Raw genomic sequence first — 23010 nt, forward strand, 5'->3', positions numbered from 1 at the left:
TTTAGTGCAGTAATGCAATATGACTGTATTCCTCACATTTTACCTCCATTTATGATTAATGTATGCACTATTGGACAAAACCATTCATGTCTGAATTATTGATATTCAAACATATTCTACTTTTTTCCATAGCATGTAAGGTCTTGCCCGTTACACTTGAGTACATTGTCCAGGTCAATGGTCATATTGTGTTTTCTAGTGCATTTGAAGTGCATTTCAGCTGTGATAATTAGCTTGTATGCCTGTATCATGGGATACTACTGTACATGTGCCATTTCCAAAGGTGGTGTAACTCGATTAATGGTTATATTGCCATACCAAATAATCACTCATTTTGAAGCTAGAAATGCATTGATTTGTAAAATTATGTAAACGAAATTATTCATATCAGGCTGTTTAAGGGTTTATTGGATGTCCAAAACAATTCTGTTGTCGCCCAGAATCTTTTCTGTTCTAGTTTCTGTGAAAATAAGGTTTCTGCAATTCTCATAAAATGTGACACATCTAGCTCAGCTGAATTGGATCTGACAGCCTCATAAGAAACGGACTATGAAATTGGGGCTCTATTACAAAGAATTATTCAATGATTTATTATACAGTACGTGCAGTGTAACATTCAGAGTTATGTATTTTACATGCTGACCTTCAGTGCAAACTAACTGAAAAGATCTTTCTTTTTCTTTTTTCAGAGACATGAGGCCTCTTCTGAAGAACACCCTTGAATATTTCCCTCACTGTGGATGTGCAATGATTTCTGCTCGGCATAACCGCATCTGAGGTCACTTCTTCTCTAGACCCTCTTTTATACCTCAGGGTTGACTTTCAAAACTCATAAGTGTCTGTGTGCTTCCTGTTGAGCACCGCTGGATTTGAGACCAGTTTTGCTTCATTGCATCCGGAGTGCAAAACTGCTGAAACATTGCCCTCCATGGTTTCTGCCCATTTCAAGAAGCTATCGTCTTACATCGTAAAGATTTGCAAAGGAATGTTTACAAAGAAACTGGCAAATACCACAAAGAAGAAAGAGAGTAGTGAAAACAAAAAAGAACCCAAAACGTCCCCCGAACTGCAATCACGGAACCCGACGTTCTCAACCACACTGAGAAGCACAGTAAAAAAAATCTCCAAATGCTCGTCGGCACGCAATATATCTCTTGAGGAGGATGACGGAAAAACCGACTGTTCTTCTCTTTCGCCAACATTCAGTTACCGTGTAGCAATTGCCAATGGACTTCCAAAAAATGCCCTCTTTCTGAACAATAATGAGTTTCATGAGGTCTTGTCAATTGGTAGCGATTACTCTGACTCTCTAAACGAGGCAAAACTTGTCCATAGATTCGATGAACAAAAAGCTTATACAATGCCAGGAAGAAGGAACAGGAAGAGCTTGATTAGTTTAGCGCCCTCTGATGGTAGCTCGGAGGGGGAGCGGGGAGAGCGCAGCAGTCTCCACACCCTTCGATTGGGTGCTCTGAAAAAACTGAGGAAGTGGAAGAAGAGCCAAGAATGTGTGTCCTCGGACTCAGAGGCCAGCAACTGGAGAAAGACTCTTGGCATCAGAAGCAAATCTCTGGACCGGGCTGGCCGACACCAGAAAACCACTACCCTGGAGCCGGGGTCCAGCTCGACGGGATGTATCAGTCAGACTCAGGATGTGATGGAGATGATTTTCAAAGAACTTCAGGGAATCAGTCAGATCGAGTCTGAGCTCTCAGAACTTCGAGGGCACGTTAACGCCCTCAAAAGCTCCATCGACGAGATCTCCAGCAGCGTGGAGGTGGTGCAGAGCGAAATCGAGCAGCTACGTTCAGGGTTCGTGCAGTCCAGACGCGAGACTCGAGACATCCATGATTACATCAGACAGATTAGCCAACAGACCAACAAAGCTACTCTGAGATTTCTAAATGTGCCTGAGGAGAAGTACGAAAAAACTGAAGACCTTATTTATCAGATCCTAAAAGAGAAAATGGGTTTTTCTGAAGCACGCAAGACATTTAAAATTGAATTGGCCCATCGACTAGGGCAACAAAGAGAATGTTACAATGCTAAACCTCGACCAATTGTAGTTATATTTTCAAGCCCACAAGACAGGGATTTAGTTTTGAAAAAGTGTTATAAGCTAAAAGGGACTGGAATATCAATTTCGACAGATAGTCTAGCACACGATTCAAAAGAAAAGAGAGACAAGCTGATGGCTTCCTCTCAGACATATGAAAGCATGGACATCAAGGTCTCAGCCAAAGACAAGGCTGAAAGTGATGACTGGGACTCAATGGAGAGCGACAAAGAGCTTGATGAATTAAACAAGAACAAATTTGCAATTGTGTCCAAACCACCTCCAAAAAGTAAATCGGACAAGAAAAAGTCTCACGATCAGCGAAGGATGGCAGATGACTCTGCATACTCTGTGCACTATGCGGATAATACAGCCTACGATGATCACGACAAGCAAAGCAAGTCCTACTATTCTGACATAACACCTGGATGGCTGTCTCAGAGCGACTACTCCACTCCCAAACTCAGTCGGTCTGAATCGGACTGCTCCAAACTTTGCCAGTCTTACTCCGAGGACTTCTCAGAGAGTCAGTATTTCAGCAGAGTCAACGGCTGTTCCTTGCTTTCCTCCTCAGATCAGGAACTTTGGCAACGGAAGCAAGAAGACATGGCGTCCTCCTGGTATGCTAGTCCCCCCAGTCAAACTCTGAGCCAAGAACAACCTTATGCGGAACATAATGAAGTTGAAACCACAGAGACTATTGACAGTGGTGTAAGTAATGGTCTTGTTTGTATATCAGGGGACAGGAGCCATTACAGCGGCTCTCAGCTGTCGCTGCAGGGTGATCTCTCACCGTGGAAAGATTGGCATCACGTTGAACAAGGTGCTGATTCAGGTTTGGAAGCCTCCACTGAACAGAACATAATATCTGAAATCAGTAGCCCCTTTGACCCTACAGCTAACCCTGGTTTCCCTGAGAAAATTACTAAATGCCTTGAGGTTGATTTGCAATTTGAAGGTGAGACCTTTTTGACACTAGATAGCACTCCTGAGACAGGCCAAGATCAAGATATAGATATAGAAACTGATTTTTTGGAACCTGAGCTTGAGCCAGAACCAGAATCAGAACCAGAACAAATGCCACAGCCTGAACCAGAACCTGAACCAGAGCCTGAACCAGAGCAAGAACCAGAACCAGAGCCAGAAGTTGTGATTGAACCCATACCAAAACCAGTACCTAAACCTGTGGCTGAACCGCAACTCGAAAAGAAGCCCAAGACCAAAAAGATCCAAGCTAAGCCTGAATCAGCTCCACAAACTTTGCAGCGACAGGATGTGAACCACCTCCAGCAGAACCCGAAATCGTCCTCCATGTACCGGAGCCAGAGTGAGATCAGAAATGAGAAAGTGGAGGAAGTCCCCAAATCTTGGAGTAGCAGGCTCAGCATAGATCTCAGCGAAAAAACCTTCAGCTTTGGAGGATTTGGATCCTCTCTGCAAAGAGCAAAGTCAGCTTTGGATTTTGTGTGGAATAAAGGTTCCCAAAGCACTAGCGCCCCAGTTGAAGAACCGAGCAACACCTCATTCATGGGCAGGTTCAGAACCATGTCCCAGTCCACAGCGAACAGCTCCAGCACAACCATTGACTCTGACGTCTACACAGAACCTTTCTATTTCAAGGCAGAAGAAGAAGAACAACCTGCTGAGCAACCCGTGGACAATGAGACACATTATGTTGAGGTGATGGAACAAGTGCTGGCCAATCTGGAAAACAGAACAAATGCTAATGAGGCTGAGGAGCAGTACCAAGAAGAGGTATACGATGTTTTGCAAGAGTATGACATTTCGCAAGAGGGTAACCTCGTGCTGGAATATGACTGCAGCCTTGATGAGGAATACAGTGAGGACTATGACGACAATCCGATGACTGAAGACACAGAGGAGTATGAGGTGAGTTTGGTGGATTATTTGGAAGAAACCGAGGAACCAGAAGCAGAGACCGAGGAGCAGGAGGAGAGCAAAGAGGAGGTGCAGGAAGTTCAAGAGGCATCAGAAATGAAGGGAGCAGATGAGATAAAAGAGACTGTAGAACAAGAGGATGAGAACAAAAATGTTAAAGAGGTTCCTGTCCAAGAAGCACCACCCAAAAAAAGGATGCGTCCCACCTTCAAAGAGGCAGCACTGAGAGCTTACAGGAAGCAGATGGCTGAGCTGGAACAGCAGATCCTGGCAGGAGGTATGAACCAACCAGTTATGTGTGTTTACATGCTGACTTATTATAGTTGTCTTGAAGGGTTTTAGTCAATGCTTTGGTCAGTGAGCCATTGATTGAGTCAATTGAGATCCACCATTGTTTATATGATGTATTTCTAAGGTCTTGGTTCATGAAATCTCAGACTCTTATTAAGGGTTGTTCTGAAGGGCAAGAAGATGATTACTAGTATTTGATTTTGAGTGGTTAGAACTGGCTATTGATTTTGTGTGTGTGCATGTGTATGTGGTTGTCCAGTGCCTCAGAGTTCAGATGAAAGTGTACTTCACCTTTTGTGGCCTTCATTAACTTTAGAGGGTTCAATCAACAGTTTCATCAATGCGGCTTTTTATATTTAAGCATTTATTTTGAATGAAATATAATAATGTACTTCTCATCATTTACTGTCACTGTCATTCCAAACCATCGTGGAACATGAAAAGAGACAATTTGACAATATCTATATGTAGCACTTTCTTATTCACTAGATGCATATATTTATCATTGGATGTCCAAAAAGGCATCATAAAGTAGTCGATTTGACTTGTGTGCTATATTTCCTCTGATGTCATACAATAGCTTTGTTTCAAGTTGTTACTCATTGGAAATCGTGCTGCCATCGTAGCTCTCATTGTGCACATGCATTTTCAGATCAGGCCAGGCTTGATGTCAGTGACAGCAAACAGCATTGACTGTTCTTGTAACGTGCACCACATTTGAATTTGTGCATATGTGTAGTTTTATTTTAGGTGAATAGGTCCTCTTATAACTGCAAGCAGTCTCAAAGGTGTTTTCAAAGTCAGTGTACCCTTTAAACAGATGTCAATATATGATTAACGGAATGGTTATTAGGAGTTGCTGTTGTTAACAGCTGAAAAGTGGCATCTGTATGCCAGTCAGGAATCAGGGGAATTTCCACCCAGTCTTACTCACACTGAAAGCGCTCTTGACCTAGATGTGAGAATCACAGTCACAGCACACGGCAAGCCCAGCGCCACACTCCACAATGCTGAGTACTGCTGGGATACTGTATTTAGGCTGCTCATTCATGCTGCACACTAACAGCCAGATGCTCTGTGTACTATAGTGTATTCTGATTCCCTAAAACACAAGCCACAAATCACAGACCAAATCAGTTAATCACAGGCATTACAATGAGGTTGAGCACAATTCAACAATTGGATTCCAGAAATGATTGCACTTTCACTGAGATGTTTTACGTGCATGTAGAGTGCAGATTCAGCAAATGCACAATTACTTCATTTAACTTATTGCATTGCATCACTATTGTTGTGCATTTAGCACCTGATTAAAGGCATTGTAATGGTGCTTCAACACAATAGACCTTTGAGATCTGAAAGAGTGCTTTCTACACACTGACAGAAGCTTTAGTCTGTGAAAATACAGCATCTATATAATAGGACAAGGAACAGACTGTTCTGCTGACACTGAGTTGGTGTGCTTGGCAGGTTGAGCATTTAATTTTAATTTCAGCTAGAAAAAGACAGTCACCCTATGAAGAGGGTGCTGTTCTCTTAGGGCTTTCACTTTTATGACACTATAGGCACTTGTTGAAATGTGATGTCTATTAGTTACATAGAGTGTGTATGTTCAAATATATTAAAAGTGTATATATATATATATATATATTCTCATATATTACTTTTAATATATTTATTAAAATATAATATTTATTTTATTATATATATGCAATATTTTCATATATATGCATATATGTGCGTATATACATATATACACATACATACAAAAAACTAAGCTATGTAATGTGTAATTCTTGTAAAAGTAGACATCACATTTTAACAACTGCCAAGTTTATAATTTTTTTATATTATATATAAAATATAAGTGTATATTTGTAGTATATGATATAAAATATTTGTAATTTTTTTTCTGATTTTTTCAGCTTTGTCAATGATTAATGGACATTTAAAAAACAAAAACAAACATTATATACAGTATTTTCTTTTTTTTTCTTTTTTATAATGTATTTTCCATTAACAAAGCTGCAAAAAGGAGTGCTAATGATTCGCTTTCTCCAGGTTTATCCTCCTTGATGAAAACACAGAAATATTCTTCAGTTCAGTGGTGCTGGTATTTAGCTCATTGTTTTCACACAGCCAATTTAAATTCTCAGCTCTCATTTTCTCCTTGAGTAATTAAAGAATGCAGATCAGAAATCATTTGCATAAAATGAGGAACTGTCATGGAGTGTCGTGGCTGTTTTGGTTCAGTCTTTTTCAGGCTGTTTTAAAAGCAGGGCTGCACATTTTAGGAGCCTTTTACAGTGAGGTCTCTTAGGATTAGTTCTTCCTGCCAAACCCATCTTCATTTAGTTCCAGCCTGAACTGCATTCACGTGCTAATTCCTCCTCCCAAGGGCGCTTGCTAACCAGGTCAGTGTTGTTGGGACTCTTATATCAGTCTTGTTCTGAGACTAGCGGTGCGAGCCGGCACTCCTCGCTTCATGTGTTTATTATATCCATTTTATATTTCCGCTCTGATCCATCGAGGTCTGCTGACTTTGTTTATAAGCCAGCTCTGTTTGAAAGTAGTCTATCCATGCTCTGAATATTTTATTTAGATCACAGCGCTCACAGATTTTAAAAATGTGTACAGCACTGATAGTAAATACTTTTTGCCATTTGCAGATAGAAAATGTTTCCTTTCCTCTCTATTTTTTAGGAATTCCTATTTTAAGATAGAAATGTCTTTATTGACTGTTCAAACGCACAAAAAAACAAAAAAAACAAACATAATTTCTGCCCTAGATTTACATTGCTCTACATTTACATTGCATTTCAGTAATCAAGGATTGTGACTTTATACATGTTCTGTATACATGTTCTGGTAAATGATGCATCAGTGCATGTTATTCAGATCGAATCATTAAAATATAATAACTTTAATACTACACCTAAGCTCAGTTTCACAAAGAAATATATTGAATTGCAGAATAAAAAGTTAAAGTGCATTGCAAATCGTATTTCATATTTAGAATAAAGTCAGCATGAAATCAAAATTGACCATATTTACTTATAATATAAATGTTCTTGGTCTTGTTGTGCACGATTCATCAGGGCATGTTTTTCAAAGGAAAAATGTTTTTCATTATGTTTTATCAAAATATAACACATTACAGTACCTTCTGTTTTATTGGGATATATGTCATGATAATTAAGCTTTATTATTTAAGTGGGGAACAACAGGGATATTTTCTACTGCAGTTTGTTTTTGAAAGACTTTATTAATGAAAGTGATGCATTTAGCCAGAGCTCAGTGGAAACTGACTACTGATCCAAATGAGTGAAGGAGGTTTTCCGTCACCTCTCTCATAGGCCGATATGTTTTAGCCTTGAGGACCCCAGCCAAAATATTAATCTCACTTCACTTCATCATATCTCATTTCATCTCTCTCACTGACCAAGAAATCTAAAAGGAAATTTCATTTGACTTCAATCGTCAGCTGCAGTAACGCGCTGACTTTACAGATTAGCGATTGGCTCTTTTACTTAGTAGGCGGGGCTTCGTTCAATAGAACAATTTGGAGCAGACGTCACAGTTATGTCACTTTTCCACTGAGCTGCACGCTCATTGTGGTGGCAGAAAAACACTGGGAACAAGTAGAGGGAAACGGGTAAAATCCATGGAATAAGAGGAAAAAATGTATTGTTGTGCCTTTGGATGTCAGAATTGAAATGCAAATAATTAGTATATAATACAGTCGTCAAAGACGCCATTTGAAGCTAAACGCAAACGTTTAAATGGACAAACTATGAACGAAACCTACTATGAGTACCCTACTTTAAAGCATAAATGAGATTTAAACAATAGGTCTAAATAATATTCACATAGGGGACATATTGTATTAGCCCTACAGTTAAAGCATGAAATACTATTTAAACCTATAACATTTTACATAACATTTACCTATTTTATCTCACAATTCTGACTTTTTTTTCTTGCAAATGCAAGTTTATCTCCTAGTTCGGACTTTATAACTTGATTCAACTCAACTATTGCGAGTTTGTCAATTCTGAGGAAAAAAAGCCAGAAGTGTGGGATTATAAATTTATGATTCTGAGCCGAGGGAAAAAGAGAGATTGACGAGCTGATTTTTCTTACCAGAATTACCCGATATAATCTCGAAATTTAAAGGAAAAAATCTGAATTTTGAAATTTAAACTCAATTTCCTTTTTTATTCCGTGGCTTGCATTTTCTGCCACCAGATAGGCTCCGCCCCCCCAAAAACGTCATCACTGTTTGCAAACACTGAAATTAGTCTATAGAGCGGTCAGATTGAGCTTTGCATTTTTCCCCATTCAAAACTATACGAGTGACACGTCTTGGGTATTCTAGTCTTTGATAATAATTGCCATTTCCTTTATTATTAATGGAGATTCTGATCACTGTAATTTAGTATTTTTAATTTTATAAACAGGTTTACAGGTCTTATTTTCTGTTTAAAAAAGAATGTTGACATTAAATATAACTTTTTTTTTTTTTTTACTTTTTACAACTTTTATTATTATTATTATTATAAAAAAATTCCATGTCGCATTTTACCCCAAAATCAAAAGAAAAAAGGGATATATATATGGATATATAATTTTAATTCAACACTAATTTTATATATATATATATTGTATATTATATTTAATAAAATTATATAATTTTCATATCAACATATTTTTAAGACATGTAAACCTGATGAGTAGTGAATCAATGCTGGATGGTCAAGTTGGATGGTTGGTTGCTATAAAATCGATTTGGAACAAACAGGCCTATAAAACACCCAAATAAATACAAGTTAGTCCTCAGTTTAGTGTTTCTTTGACACTGAAGGATGGTCTGAGCATTACAGAAGGGATGAGTAACCCTTCATAAGCCCAACAGGAAAGATTTGATCAATACTCTGTTTGACCATCCTCGTCTCCACTCTGTTAACCAGCTAGATTTAAGCTCCACAACTGTTCTTCTAGGTGTCTATGTGCATTTATTAACCTCTGACGTCTCTGAAAACTCACTTTTATTGTTCATGGTCCAGCGAGCTCTGAAGCTATCGCACTAAAGCTGAACTAATCATCGCTATTACATTTAAACACTTGAGCGACATTAAAGCGTCTGAGGTGATCTTTGAGACCGACTGAAGGAGGATGATCTACTGTAATATGAGAAATCAGGGTCCGTAATGGTCATCAGTTTAACCTCATCTCTGAGGTTTTAATCTGCCCATAATTTAGCAGAAATCGTGTTTGGATACTGATAGTCTGAAGTGTCATGAGCGGTCTCTCTGTGCTGGACACTGCAGGCTTTTACAGCGTTATATGGCCGGTGTAGTATGAGAGAAAGATGATATATTGGCTCAAGGTTTACGTGTGTGTGTGTGTGTATCAGGGATTATACTCTGACTGAGATATTGTAAATGAGCTGTGCTGGCACTGTTTGTTTGGCTCCATTAGGCACAAGTCATTATAAGTGTGTGCAGTTATTTATAGATAAAGGAGTCGAGATGTGCTGTCATTTCTAACGTTCCTCTCTGTATTTCTGTTTTTCTTCTGCAGACAGCACTGCTCTGGACACCGAGGTCTTCTTGTGTTTTCTATACTTATATAATTTTTCACCAGTTTCTGTCTGTGTTCGTTCATCTTTGAATGTATATGAAATATGCTGCATGTTTTTTTCAGTGTTCTCGTTTAATTGCTTGGTGGTGATGTTAATGAGCATTATACAGAGAGACAGATAGACAAATAGACATATGGATAGACAGATAGATGTGTAGAGGAATAGTAGATGGATAGATAGACAGATAGACAAACAGATGGGTAGACATACAGATAGATAGATAGATAGATAGATAGATAGATAGATAGATAGATAGATAGATAGATAGATAGATAGATAGATAGATAGATAGATAGATTGATGGATGGATGGATAGGTAGATTTGTACTGTACTGATCTTATTTTTTATTATGTATTTTGTCTGTATTCATACTTGTTTGTCATTGTTTATGTGTTTCTTTTTTGTGACTGTGTGTGTGTTGTATATTTACTGTACAGGTAAACGATATACAGTAAGTACAGTGTCTTATTGATCTGTGTAAGTCATCAGCAGGCTGTTTTCTTGTTTGACAGGGTTGTGCCAACATCCTGGACCCAGCCAAACTGGGGCTGAGCGGCGGAGGGTGAGTACAGACACACTCAACACCAAACACACACAGGAAATAAAGGAAGAGAGCTAAACACCATTATACACAGGAGAGAGTGTGTAGAGTTACACTCTTACAGGTGCTGTATATATACATATATATATGTGTGTGTGTCTGTGTGTGTTGGTGGCCTCATATTCTCGAGCCGTAGGGTCTCCTCGTCTTCCATTTATCACTGACACACACACACACACACACACACACACACACACACAGACTCGCTGATATTATTTTGCTCTGATAGACCGCAGGCAAGAGAGCAGGATTGAGTATGGAATGTTATTTGTGGATTTTCTAGGGACCTGATCTAGTGTTAATTGTTTGCAATGGTATGACTCCAGGTTAATGAATGTAGTGTGGATGAATTAAATTTTTGGTAATGAGCTGTCAAAAATAAATAAATAAACCCGGCACTGTTGGCATTTGTACTTATTAAAGGCCCCGTTCTCATTAAGCACTGATGATGTCACTGTCTTCCTAAAAAACACAAACACGTTTCTTTGGGCTCTGCGTGAATGAAAAACACCTGTGTTTGTAATGTTCTGACCTGATCTAAACTCTTAGATTGTATGTGTGTGTGTGTATGTGTGTGTGTGTGTGTGTGTGTGTGTGTGTGTGTGTGTGTATTTTAGCGATATTGACCAGCAGTGTTATTTTCCAGAGCAACACAAACATTCTGCATGCTGCCTACTATTTAAAAAACTACTATGTGAAAAAGTATGCATTATGCAACAATAAACATTTCAAACAGTAGAATGCTAAATTGCATCCATCTTGATTTTATGTTGAATATAAAGAGTTTGCGTTTTAAAAGCAATTTTGTGTTAAATTCTCTGTTTTTGATGGTCCATTTAAATAATAAATCAGTAATAAATCTAAACATTATTTATTTAAACTTATAGGTATCACACTGGAAATTAAATATGTATTTTACATTTTTAATGCAATTGTGTGTACAATTCTCAACATTTGGTGATCTGGTCAAATAAAAACTCAGTAAGGAGATATTAAATAATCAAAGCATTATTTATTTAAGCATAGAGTATCGTACTGTAAATTAAATATTTATTTTATATGTTTAATTCAATTTTGTGTAAAATTCTCTTAACATCTGGTGGTACAATCAAATGAAAACTCAGTAAGGAGTTATTAATAATCGAATTATTAATTATATGAGCATATAGATATTTTGGAAATTAAATATTTATTTTAATATTTTTAATGCAACATTGCTGGCCTAATCAAATAAAAACTCAATAAGGAGATATTAAAAACCCAAGCATTATTTTATCTATATTTTTAAAGGTATTTATTAAAATATTTATTTTGCATTTTTAATCCAATCAAATCCATTAAATGCATTGTGTTAAATGCAATCTTTTTTAATCTGCTCAAATAATTAGTGCAGAAGATGATGCTAATAATTTACAGCATTTAGCTAGAAATGAATAATCAATGTGAGCACCTAGCATTGTGGGATACAGCACTCTTATTGTGCTATAGTTGTATGCGGCCCAATGACAAAGTATTCTTCCATGCATGCATGCAGTGGGCCTGAGTGAGACAAGAGCGGTCATGATGGACTTCCTGTTTCTGCTCATCCCATGTTATTTGCCGGTGCTGTAAATCACCCGACTGCTTTTTAGCCGGGTAATGTTTCATAGCGTACAGCATGATTATGGTATTAATAGACTCTAAATCTGCCTCTATCCCCAGGGTTGGCAGTATACTTTACGGCATTGACAGCATGCCAGATTTACGTCGCAAGAGGACCATGCCTATTGTCCGAGACCTGGTGAGTAATCACACCCGGCACGGTTATGTTTGACTGATGGAGCTTTAGAAGACTGTATTAGCCAATCAGACCCACCGTGCACACGGTCACTAGTCCGATTTTACAACCCAACACTGTCAGCAGAGCACATGCAAGATGGAGGCGCACACGTGTTTATGTTTTGATGCTATTTTGAGGCTTTTACGCCCCACCAGAGTAAAAGTAGGTCACTCGCCTGGTGTTCTCCACAATATCTGCAGAGTTCAAATCATCTGTCTTGTCTTTAAATGTGTAGTGCTCATATATTGATAATGAAGTGTTGTTTAATTTATAAGATTCTAGATGGCGAATGATTGATCCATAGCATCTATGTAGTATGTGTTTCTTTTTACATTTTTGCATTTGTTAAAGGAACAGTTCACTCAAAAATGAAAATGTGCTGTTAATTTACTCACCCTCAGGCCGTCCAAGATGAAGCTGACTTTTTTTTCTTCAGCTGAACAGTAAAGAAGAGTTTTAGCTGAAACCGTGGTCCTTGATGATTCATAAAATGCAAGTGGCTACTTTCACTTTGAGAGTCAAAAAAGCATATCAAGTAACACAAAATTAATACCCATGGCTCCTGATGATATATTGAGGTCTTATGGAGTGAAATGATCAGACTGTGCAAGAAAATTATTATTTACAGCATTATTACCTGTAATCCAGAGCCTCGTAACAGTGGCTCTTCGGTTTGAGTCAAACTGTTTTCTCAGTTCAGGGACTGTTGGAGGAACTGGAGCGCTGAACGAGTTGATTCATCACTGGATCAGATATGCCGCTATTTTGGCTCATTTTGAGTCGGAGTGACTGTCAGGCGGTTCAGTCGGATTTGGTGAATTGGTTCAGATAGCTCACTGAAAAGAACCGGTTCAGAAGAATGATTCGTTTGTGAACCTGACATCACTCCAGACTGTTTGACTGAGGCTCTGGATTACAGGTAATAATGTTATAAATAATGTTCAGTTTCTTGCACAGACTGATCATTTCACTTCATAACACATCAATATATCGTCTGGAGACATGGGTATTAATTTTGTGTTGCCTGGTATGCTTTTTTTACTCTAAAAGTGACGGTAGCCATTGACTTGCATTTTATGAATCCCCAAGGACCACAGTTTCAGCTAAATATCTTCTTTACTGTTCCACTGAAGAAACTGTAAAGGGTGATCAAATTAACAGCAAATTTATATTTTTGGGTGAACTGTTCCATTAACATTTCGTAGGATTTCTTTTTTTCTTGTTTGAGTTCTTGCAGTCCGTGTCTTTGTGTCCATTGTTTCTTTATGGTTTTGTTAAAGCGAAAGATTCTTAACCGATTCTTGCATTGAGTTTTGTGCAACTGTTCATCTTCTGAAGGACAAATGTTGATGCTGTATCTGTCCATATTTTGCATGAAATTAAAAACCAACCCTCTTTTGGTAAGTACGGGTCATCATTCAGTTTTCTTTTGGTTTTTTGGCGTGTCCTGTGGTCCGTTCCCACTTGGGCCCATATTGACTTATGGGCAATATTTTTCCGTGAGTTGTCAGATTTCTCTCCAAAACGCTTGTTTTTTGACTCAATCGATGTATTCGTAACCGAAATGTTGACAACTCTACCCAAAAATATATCTGAGGACTTCATTGACTTCTGATTTAACTGTGTGCCTTTTTAAATCCATGTAAAAGTGACCTGCGCCAATGAGCCTTTTACAGCGTGGATGAAGTCAGTGCTGTACTGGGTCAGATCTGGTCTATCCCATCATGCCTCTGTCCCCTGTTTCTGTCCCCTTGTTGGCTGTGTGATTGCTTCAGGGCAACGACAGTCGGTCACGGGAGGGTGGGGATCGAGGGACCCGCCCCAAAACTGCAGCGGGGGCTTTATGTCAAAATTCAGACGAATCCATTGCCTGCAGCAACCCTCAGCAATTCAAGTGCATGTCGAGACTTACATCAACACTTGACGTTCATGTAGAGGTCAAATCTACCCTATTTTCTTATGCACCACTGCTTTGAGGGGCCATTAGCAGCCCGCTTGGTCTTTACCACCATCAGGTTCAGGGTCAGATGGTAAAGACGAGTCCAGTATGGTCCGCTGTCCGTGCCTGCCGATCTAAATATGGCTAATCGTGGCTTTTTGACTTCTGACCGGCTCCCATTTCCCCCTCATTGACTCTTTCTTGCTGTCTTTCTCTGTCCTGAACTCTTTGGATCGTGTTTTTTGAGCTGGCTTTGACACATGCCGTCTTGTCTGTTTGTAGCAGTAATAGCAACAGTATTGCAGGCAGTAGGAATTTGTCAGGGTGCCTTTCAGTTTCTTAACTAATCAATTACACAGCAAATGCATGAGTGAACTGTAAATTTCTACTGCATGTCAGAGGTGAGTTATTTAAGGATTGAGCCTCACCTCTGCAGCTTTCACTCTGCTCTTTAGACCAAAAACTCGATCTGATTTTATGCATGATGGCAGGTATGACGTGAAAAGATGTGCTTACTGTGTCTAAATTACAGCTCGCCTTTGCAAAATGTCTAATTTTGTGTTTTTTTCTGCTTTTTTCTGCATCTGGACACACTAGGCTTTGGTAAGTCTTTTGCATTTTTAATGAATGCATCTGAATCCAGTGTTTGTCTACTTAGATATTTTCATCTAGTCAGTTGAAGCAGCACAGATGTGTACATATCTGCCTATGGTATCGCACAATCTTGTGTGTGGTTTGAGGATTGCTGGAAAGTATAAAAATGACATTATTTTAGCTACTAAATATGCTTGAAGTTCACTTTAATTTGTTCTAGCTCATTATACATGATGTTATGGTGCCATGGAAGCTTGTTTGAAGCTGTTTTCATTAGGTGGTTCCCGTTTAAAATGCTTTTTTTTTGGACCCAGCCTTTGTATGAATAATAGTGACAACAGACATTACTGTACATGGACCTTAGGTTGAATGTTTAGTGTTAAATGGGCATAAATTTGAAGACAAATCATATTTTCATTTCTTGGATGGACAAATAGCATTGCTTGTCCATAAACAAATGTATTCATGCAAACGGTCTTTAAAGCATTTTAAAATGTGTTTGTTTGTTTGATTTTTATTCATATTTGGCTTTGTATTAATATTACATTTTTATGTTTATATATTTTATTTATTATTTTATATATTTATAATTAATTTTATATTATATATATATTTTTGAGTTCGCAAGGAACATTTTTCAACATGCAAAAATAATAGCAAAATTTGTTTTCATTTTATTTATTTAGTACTTCATTTTTATATTATATTTATTTCTATTTTATTTTGTATATATTTATTTATTCATGCGTTCATTCATTCATATTTGTTTTTCTGATTTTGCAAGGAACATTTTTCAACATGAGAAAATAATAGAGCTTTCATTATTTGATTTAAAAATAAAGACTGTTTCATAATTTGAGCGTTCATGACAGAAAATGTCAGCTCTGTTCCAAATCCTAGTGAGCCGTCTACCTACTAGACAGCATTTTTAAGCATTATGTGCACACTTGTGGTGTAAAGGCTGTTCTTAAATGCATGCAGTCTTACTTTGATCAAATTTTAAGACAGCATCCTTCATAGAGAATACAATCCTAGAAATGCATGGCAGCAAGCTCAGAAAAACACATTCAGTCCTGTTAAAATGGACTGTGTTAACCATTATTTGCTTTATGTAGACAGCAGCACTAGTTTTGAGACAGACCTATCATTTTTCTTTGCACTTGTGAAATGTGAGCAAAGAGCCCTCAGTTAGTCTGTCTTGTTATTGAGAAAGCACATCTGTCTCCTGAAATCTTTAAAATCACACTAAACCTAACGAAATGAAAGCATATTACACTGCACAGAATACAAACAACATTTTCTTCTATTGAACATAAAATGAAAAGCTTTCCGAGAGTTGCATTCAGTAGGGTAATAGGTGAATATCTGCTTGAAAGTGAAAGTGGTTTCCCAGCCTGAGTAATCAAGTTTTATCTTTGCGTCGCATGATAACATTCAGCCTAACATAACCGATTTCTGCCCTGTAGCATTTGACTGCGTTCCTGAGCGTTGTCTTTCTCTCTGGCTCTTTCTCACTGTTTCCTTTTTTCCTTCCAGACATTGGCTGCTCGAAAGGCAGGCATTGCGTTTGGGCTCGTGAACAGATCGACTCTGAACAACGAGGAGCTGGTGAGTTTTAAACACACACGCACACAGTGCTTTCACCATATAGACTCGTGCATAAATCACTCTGTAAGCAGCCAGTCAGAGTCTAATGAGGAGCAATCATGTGGCACTAATGTAACGCTCATGCATAAAGTCACAACTGATACAGAAACACACATCAGAGCCAGAGGCAAGAACAAATGAACAAGATTTAAAAAGAAGCCTATTTATAATCTCAGTCACTGTCACAAAATAAACCCTGACGAGGTGATCAGGACCACGACCACAGCAGCTACTCACTAAATATATATTTATTTCATAAGTTGTGACTTTATACACAGCTACTTACAAAGTAAATAAATAAATGGGCATGAAATACTGATTTGATTTGAATTATTTTCTGTGCTGGTTGAAAAATTAGTTTCAAGACGATCTTGAATTTTTAAATAAGTCTCTTCTGCTCACCAAGCTGCATTTATTTGATAATAAAATACAGTAAAAATGTGAAATATTATTACAAATTCAAATAACTTTGTTTCTATGTGAATATATTGTAAAATGTAATTTATTTCTGTGATGCAAAACTGAATTTTCAGCATTATTACTCCAGTCTTCAGTGTCACATGATCCTTTTGAAATCATTCTAATATGCTGATTTGCTGCTCATGAAACATTAATTATTATTATCATTGTTGAAAACAGTTGTGCTGCTTCATATCTTTGTGGAAACTGTGATTTTATATATTTATTTCAGGTTTCTTTGATGAATAGAAAGCACTTATCAGCTTTTAAGCGAGTGACGCTGTTGTATCCGCATTAAGATGCTTTCTGATTATTTTGGTGTTGATCGATAATTCCCGTTTCAATTGTATTCTTGTACTTTGATTCGACGGAGGGGCCAAAACCCTGAGAGAGGAAAGAACGTCTTAATCAATAAAAAAATAATTACTCTTCTTTTTTTCCAGACCTTCTTGCCTCCCATTAATTGATCCACAGAATAAACGGCCCAGAATGACTCGGTGTGATGTGAAATTAATTTCTCTGTTGTGATAGCGAGATGCATGAATTTACCTGAGCTGAAGACTAACTCTGTCCTCAAATTTCGCCTGGGAATTTTCTGCTTATGCGTTTGGGGAGTTTTAATTATAACATGATGTGCGTTCATGCACAAAATGGACATGCTGAGTAATTCCTATTTCGTTCTCTCTGTTTACATCTACCAACAAAGACAGGAAGTTTTTTGACAACAAAATTACCTGGATGTGCATTCCCAGACCTTCTTGCCTCCCATTAATTGATCCGCAGAATAAACGGCCCAGAATGACTCGGTGTGATGTGAAATTAATTTCTCTGTTGTGATAGCGAGATGCATGAATTTACCTGAGCTGAAGACTAACTCTGTCCTCAAATTTCGCCTGGGAATTTTCTGCTTATGCGTTTGGGGAGTTTTAATTATAACATAATCATGCACAAAATGGACATGCTGAGTAATTCCTATTTCGTTCTCTCTGTTTATATCTACCAACAAAGACAGGAAGTTTTTTGACAACAAAATTACCTGGATGTGCATTAGTAATGGAGGATGTATCTGTTTATTTTATAATAGAGCGCAACTGTCAGGCTCTGGAAGTAAAAATCCCCTTAATTTTCTCTATAGGGGAATTGATTTGTAGCAATAACCATTATAAACCATTAAAGAGACATAATGTGAGCTATGAGGCTGTAAATCGATAGTGTATGCTTAAGTTATTTAAAAAATAATCAGTGGGAATAATCTTAATGAAAAACGATATTACCCATTATTTGGCAAAGAAATAACCATCAATCAGAGAGTCGAAACAAGCATGCAACTATTTATATATATATATATGCAATAAATGTAAAATATATATCTTTAAAACAATAGTTTTATATTTTTCCATAATTTTTAATTTAATTATGTCATTTGCAGTGCTTTATGGGATTGTCGTTGTTTCCCTAAACAAAGTCCTACAATGTCTTTGTTTTTTTGTTCGATTTTCAAACACTTTTTTGCTTAAAATCAGTGTTTGTAATGTTGTGATTCACTTTGTAGCTTGTTGGTTTGGTCCGTGGCTTATAAATGAACAAAGTTTTTTTTATAATGCCGATGAGAAAAATACTTTCAGAATCAAGACCACTGAAAAACACTCTATAATTATTGTCCTGCTGCTGAGAATGATGGGTAATGTAGTTTAGGCACAAAAGCCTGTTGCCTCATAAAACAGTCGAATAAGTCATATTTTCTAGAAAGCTGATAGTTCACCAAAAATGCCTCATTTACTCACCTCATGTCTTTCCAAACTGTTCTGACTTTGTTCTGTTGAACACAAAAGAAGATATTTTGAAGAACATCTCAGTGTTTTTCCATCCTTACAATGAAAGTCAGTGGGGTCAAGTGCTGTTTTGGACCCCATTGACTTTAACTGTATGGACGAAAATAGTCTTTCAGGTTTTAAGCCAACATAAGGGTAAGCAAATTATATCAGAATTGTTATTTTTGGGTGAACTATTCCTTTAAGAGCTGCACAAAGTGCATATGTAGATATTGTGGAGTTTTCAGGGAAATAGTTGATACCACGATAATCAATTTCAATGATTTGATTGCATTAACCTGGCAAAATCCAGCCAAAATTGTGGCTGTGACTAGATTTTTCAAACTTGATTTTCACTCCCATCAAGTCTGGAGGAAATCTAGTGATTCCCACTAGTCTTACAGCATTGCAGTAGTGTTATGTTTACAGTACAGTACAGTACAGTCATTGCGGGATGAGTTGAAGGCTGCGTTAGCGAGTGATAAATAGACAGGTCAGAGTCGGGCTCCAGTGGGCCGGTCCAGTCGACCTTAATCCAACACTAGCAGTCCTCTGAAGAATAGCAGCACTGCAATCACTCTTTCAGATGCACCTGTTTCCAAACAGCCTTCGACGGGTCTTAGACTTAAAAAGGAGGAAGGTCAGATATAAAGAGCTGGCCGGCAGATTTCTAAGTAGGCCGAACAGATGTCTGAGAGTTTTTAAATGCATTAAATACACCAGCGAGAGAGCGAAAGAAAGTAAAATACGAGTGAGAGAAAGAAACAAAGTGATGAGGGGGCTGAGGGAGGAATTACAGAAGAGACCCAATCCCTCCGAGAAAAGCATGCCGAAAGCAGCCCATGCGTCCATATGCTTAAGAAGACACCAGAAAACAAGGACAGAAAGTGTTATATCAGTATATCTGTCCTCGACACTCACAGCAAGAGGGAGAAAAATCAACAGAGAGTGTTTGGATTCGGTCCGTGACATTATTCAGTCAGTTTTCTCCTGAGATAATGTTAGTCAAGGTTTTCTGTGCCAGAAACATTCATAATTTAGTTTTACATGACCAGCATTCTTCATTCTCTTTGACTATTAGTAAAAAAACAGGACGGTTTTTGCTGCTGTATGTTTTATGTAAATGGCCTCTTTGCATTTTTTTTGGAAATGGTCAATCTGTAATGTTTAGATTTGCTAATATTGTAATATATTTTCAAATCTACACATGCATTTGTATGTGTATGAATGGAAGAGAACACACATTAGCACAGTTTACTAGTTATTCTGCATTAAACTCATTTCAAATTTGATTTCTCATTATATGAAGCTTTTAATGACTCAAAAGTCCAAATCTGTTCAATATTTTGTGATGGCGACTTGCATTGTTTCTCTATGTCTAGTAGCTGACATATGCTACTGTTTGAATGTTTGGAGTCGGTAAGATTTTTTAATGTTTTTGAAAGTTTATGCGCGCAAGAGCTGCATTTATTTGATCAAAAATATTGTAAAAATGTGAAATATTATAACAATTTAAAATAACTGCCTTATATGTGAGTGATATTGTAAAATGTAATTTATTTCTGTGATCAAAGCTGAATTTTCAGCATCATTACTCCAGTCTTCAGTGTCATATGATCTTTCAGAAATCATTCTAATATGCTGATCTGCTGCTCAAGAAACATTTCTGATTATTATCAATGTTACAGCTGTGCTGCATCATATTTTTGTAGAAACCAATATATTTTTTCCATGATTTGATGAATAGAAAGTTCACATTTATTTATTTAAAATAGAAATCTAACATTATAAATGACCTCACAGTCACCTTTCACCAATTTAATGCATCCTTGCTGAATAAAAGTAATACTTTCTTTCAAAGAAAACCCTCAGACTTGTGAACAGTAGTGCTCATGATCTGTACAGATGCAGGCAGCAGGTCTTCAGACACATTAATGGTGTGGCATCACGGCATTTCTAGCACCTAAACACATCCCAACCAAAGACGTCTCCGCTGTGGGTCTGGAAGCCGAGAGCTGCAGGCGTGGAGGACGCTTCCAAACATTTAATTGGCTGGTGTTTCTCAAAGGACGAGCAGAGAAATAAAGAGAGGGCTGCTTTTTTCTAACAGTTGAAGTCTTAGTTCATCGAAACTTGAAAATCCTATTATTATTTATTCACCTTCAAGTCATTCCAAACTGATATGCTGTCAGTTTTCTTCCTGGTGTACACAAAAGAAAAGGTTTGGAATGGCACGAGGGCGAGTATTGTCATTATTGGGCTGAACGATCTGTTTAAGATGCTGTGAAGTGTTTGGGTCAGCGGCTGTGTGTTTGACAGATGCTTTAATTCCTCCGTCCCTCATTTCTGCTGGAGTTTGTGACACTGCTGACCACTACTCCATGAATATTCCCCCTCTCTCTGGCTGATAGCCCAGTGTTTAATTCTGAGGATAACTCATCTGGTTGCTCTGGAGTCGCTGGATTAAATTGGAAAGTTCTTTCCCGTTTTTGCCAGATGTTAATCCCTCATTTGCGTAACGTTACTGCCGTTAGTCAGGCAGGAGTAGAGCGTGTGACGGCCAGCAGCGATCATACCTCATAAATGCAATATTCAGGGCGTTATGATGTTGATATGACAAATATAATTAAATCGTTTTGGTCATATAAAGGAATGGTTTAGCCAAAAATTAAAATTTGCTGAAAATGTACTCCCCCTCAGGGCATCCAAGATGTAGATGAGTTTGATTCTTCATCAGATTTGGAGAAATGTAGCATTGTATCTCTTGCTCAGCAATGGATGCTCTGCAGTGAATGGGTGCCGTCAGAATGAGAGTCCAAACAGCTGATAAAAACATCACAATAATCCACAAGTAACCCACACCACTCCAGTCCAGCAGTTAACAGTGTGTGAAGCCAAAAGCTGCATGTTTGTAAGAAACAAATCCATCAAGACATTATTTTTAACTTCAAATTGTCGCTTCCAGCTCAAATTTGAGTCCATAATCCATAATAAAGCTTCCTCTAGTGAAAAAGTCCATCTCCTTTTCTCCTCTCACATCAAAATCCAGCCACATATTTGTTTAGAGCTGTTTTGGCTTGTAAACAGTGCTTGATCTGTGTAGATTTCTCTCCTGTTTTAGACCAGAAAACCTTTTCACTGGAGAAAGCAATATTATGAATAGAGGACTCGTATTTTAGCCGGAAAATTTGAAAAATAATGAATTTGTTTCTTACAAACACACAGATTTCACTTCTCGAGATGTTAACTGCTGGACTGGAGTGGTGTGGATTACTTGTGCATTATTGTGATGTTTTTATCAGCTGTTTGGACTCTCATTCTGACGGCACCCATTCACTGCAGAGCATCCATTGCTGAGCAACAATCCTACATTTCTCCAAATCCGATGAAGAAACAAACTCATCTACATCGGACGAAATAGGGTGGACATTATTATTCCTAAAAAAACAACCTGTTTAATTGTAAGTGTGAGAGACCCCTTTAAGTGTTCCATATAACTAAGACCACCACCATTAATCATTCAGCGCAGTTTTATTTGTGCATTGTCAGTTATTTGTGCACTTCATATTTGATGCTGTTGCTGTTTTGTATCAAAATTTTCCCTCAGAGACCAGTGAAAGAATTTTCTCCCTACACCATTTTTAGGTTTACTCTGCTAATTAGCCTGAATTTTCACTCTGCAGTGCTTTTAGTTTGCTTTATTTCGTTATTAGCCATTTGGACGCTGAAATCTCGGCAGCTCTTAACGTAATGACTTTGTGGGCGGAGTGCAGAACACACGTCTCAGCAGAAGTGGGAAAGGAGAAAGCATCGTTTCAGAGTGCTGTACATCACCAGCCCACCTCTCCTTCACTCTCGCTCGCACTTTGTCTTATCCAGCTGTAAAAGGGCAGATTTATGTGCACATTCATTCTGCTCTTTCATAAGGATACAGAAGATGCCGTCAGATTTTCTGCACGGCTTTTGCCTATGAAAGCAAACCATTCACAACAAATAATGTCCACTGAGTGAATCCAATCAAACCTGTCAACAACATGACTTCAAAATCAAAAGAAGGAAAGAAAGAAGGGATAATAATTTTATGGATCATTACTTTTCTTTGCAATTGTAACATTGTTTTCATGACAATTAAGCAGCACATTTTCCTCCACTGCTCTTGTTACTCTAATGTGAAAAACCCCAAAAATGTAATATTTAATTTGAACAATTCAGTGCAAAGAATTAATGTGCTTCATTGTATTGCAAATAT

At 37.7% G+C, this 23010-nt stretch overlaps 1 protein-coding gene across 1 annotated transcript in view; it reads left to right on the forward strand.

Moving 5' to 3' along the window:
- Positions 1–23010, forward strand: part of LOC107600875 (protein unc-13 homolog C) — a 157019-nt gene that overhangs the window by 10266 nt on the left and 123743 nt on the right. The window contains exons 3-8 of the mRNA XM_016292856.1: positions 690–4232; positions 9830–9852; positions 10404–10453; positions 12194–12272; positions 14848–14853; positions 16381–16452. Coding sequence (XP_016148342.1) covers positions 929–4232; positions 9830–9852; positions 10404–10453; positions 12194–12272; positions 14848–14853; positions 16381–16452 — 3534 coding nt within the window. The 5' untranslated portion in view covers positions 690–928. The remainder of the gene's footprint in view (positions 1–689; positions 4233–9829; positions 9853–10403; positions 10454–12193; positions 12273–14847; positions 14854–16380; positions 16453–23010) is intronic.

This window comes from Sinocyclocheilus grahami, unplaced genomic scaffold, assembly GCF_001515645.1.
Source record: "Sinocyclocheilus grahami isolate Dianchi unplaced genomic scaffold, SAMN03320097.WGS_v1.1 scaffold14.1, whole genome shotgun sequence".
Taxonomy (NCBI): Eukaryota; Metazoa; Chordata; class Actinopteri; order Cypriniformes; family Cyprinidae; genus Sinocyclocheilus; species Sinocyclocheilus grahami.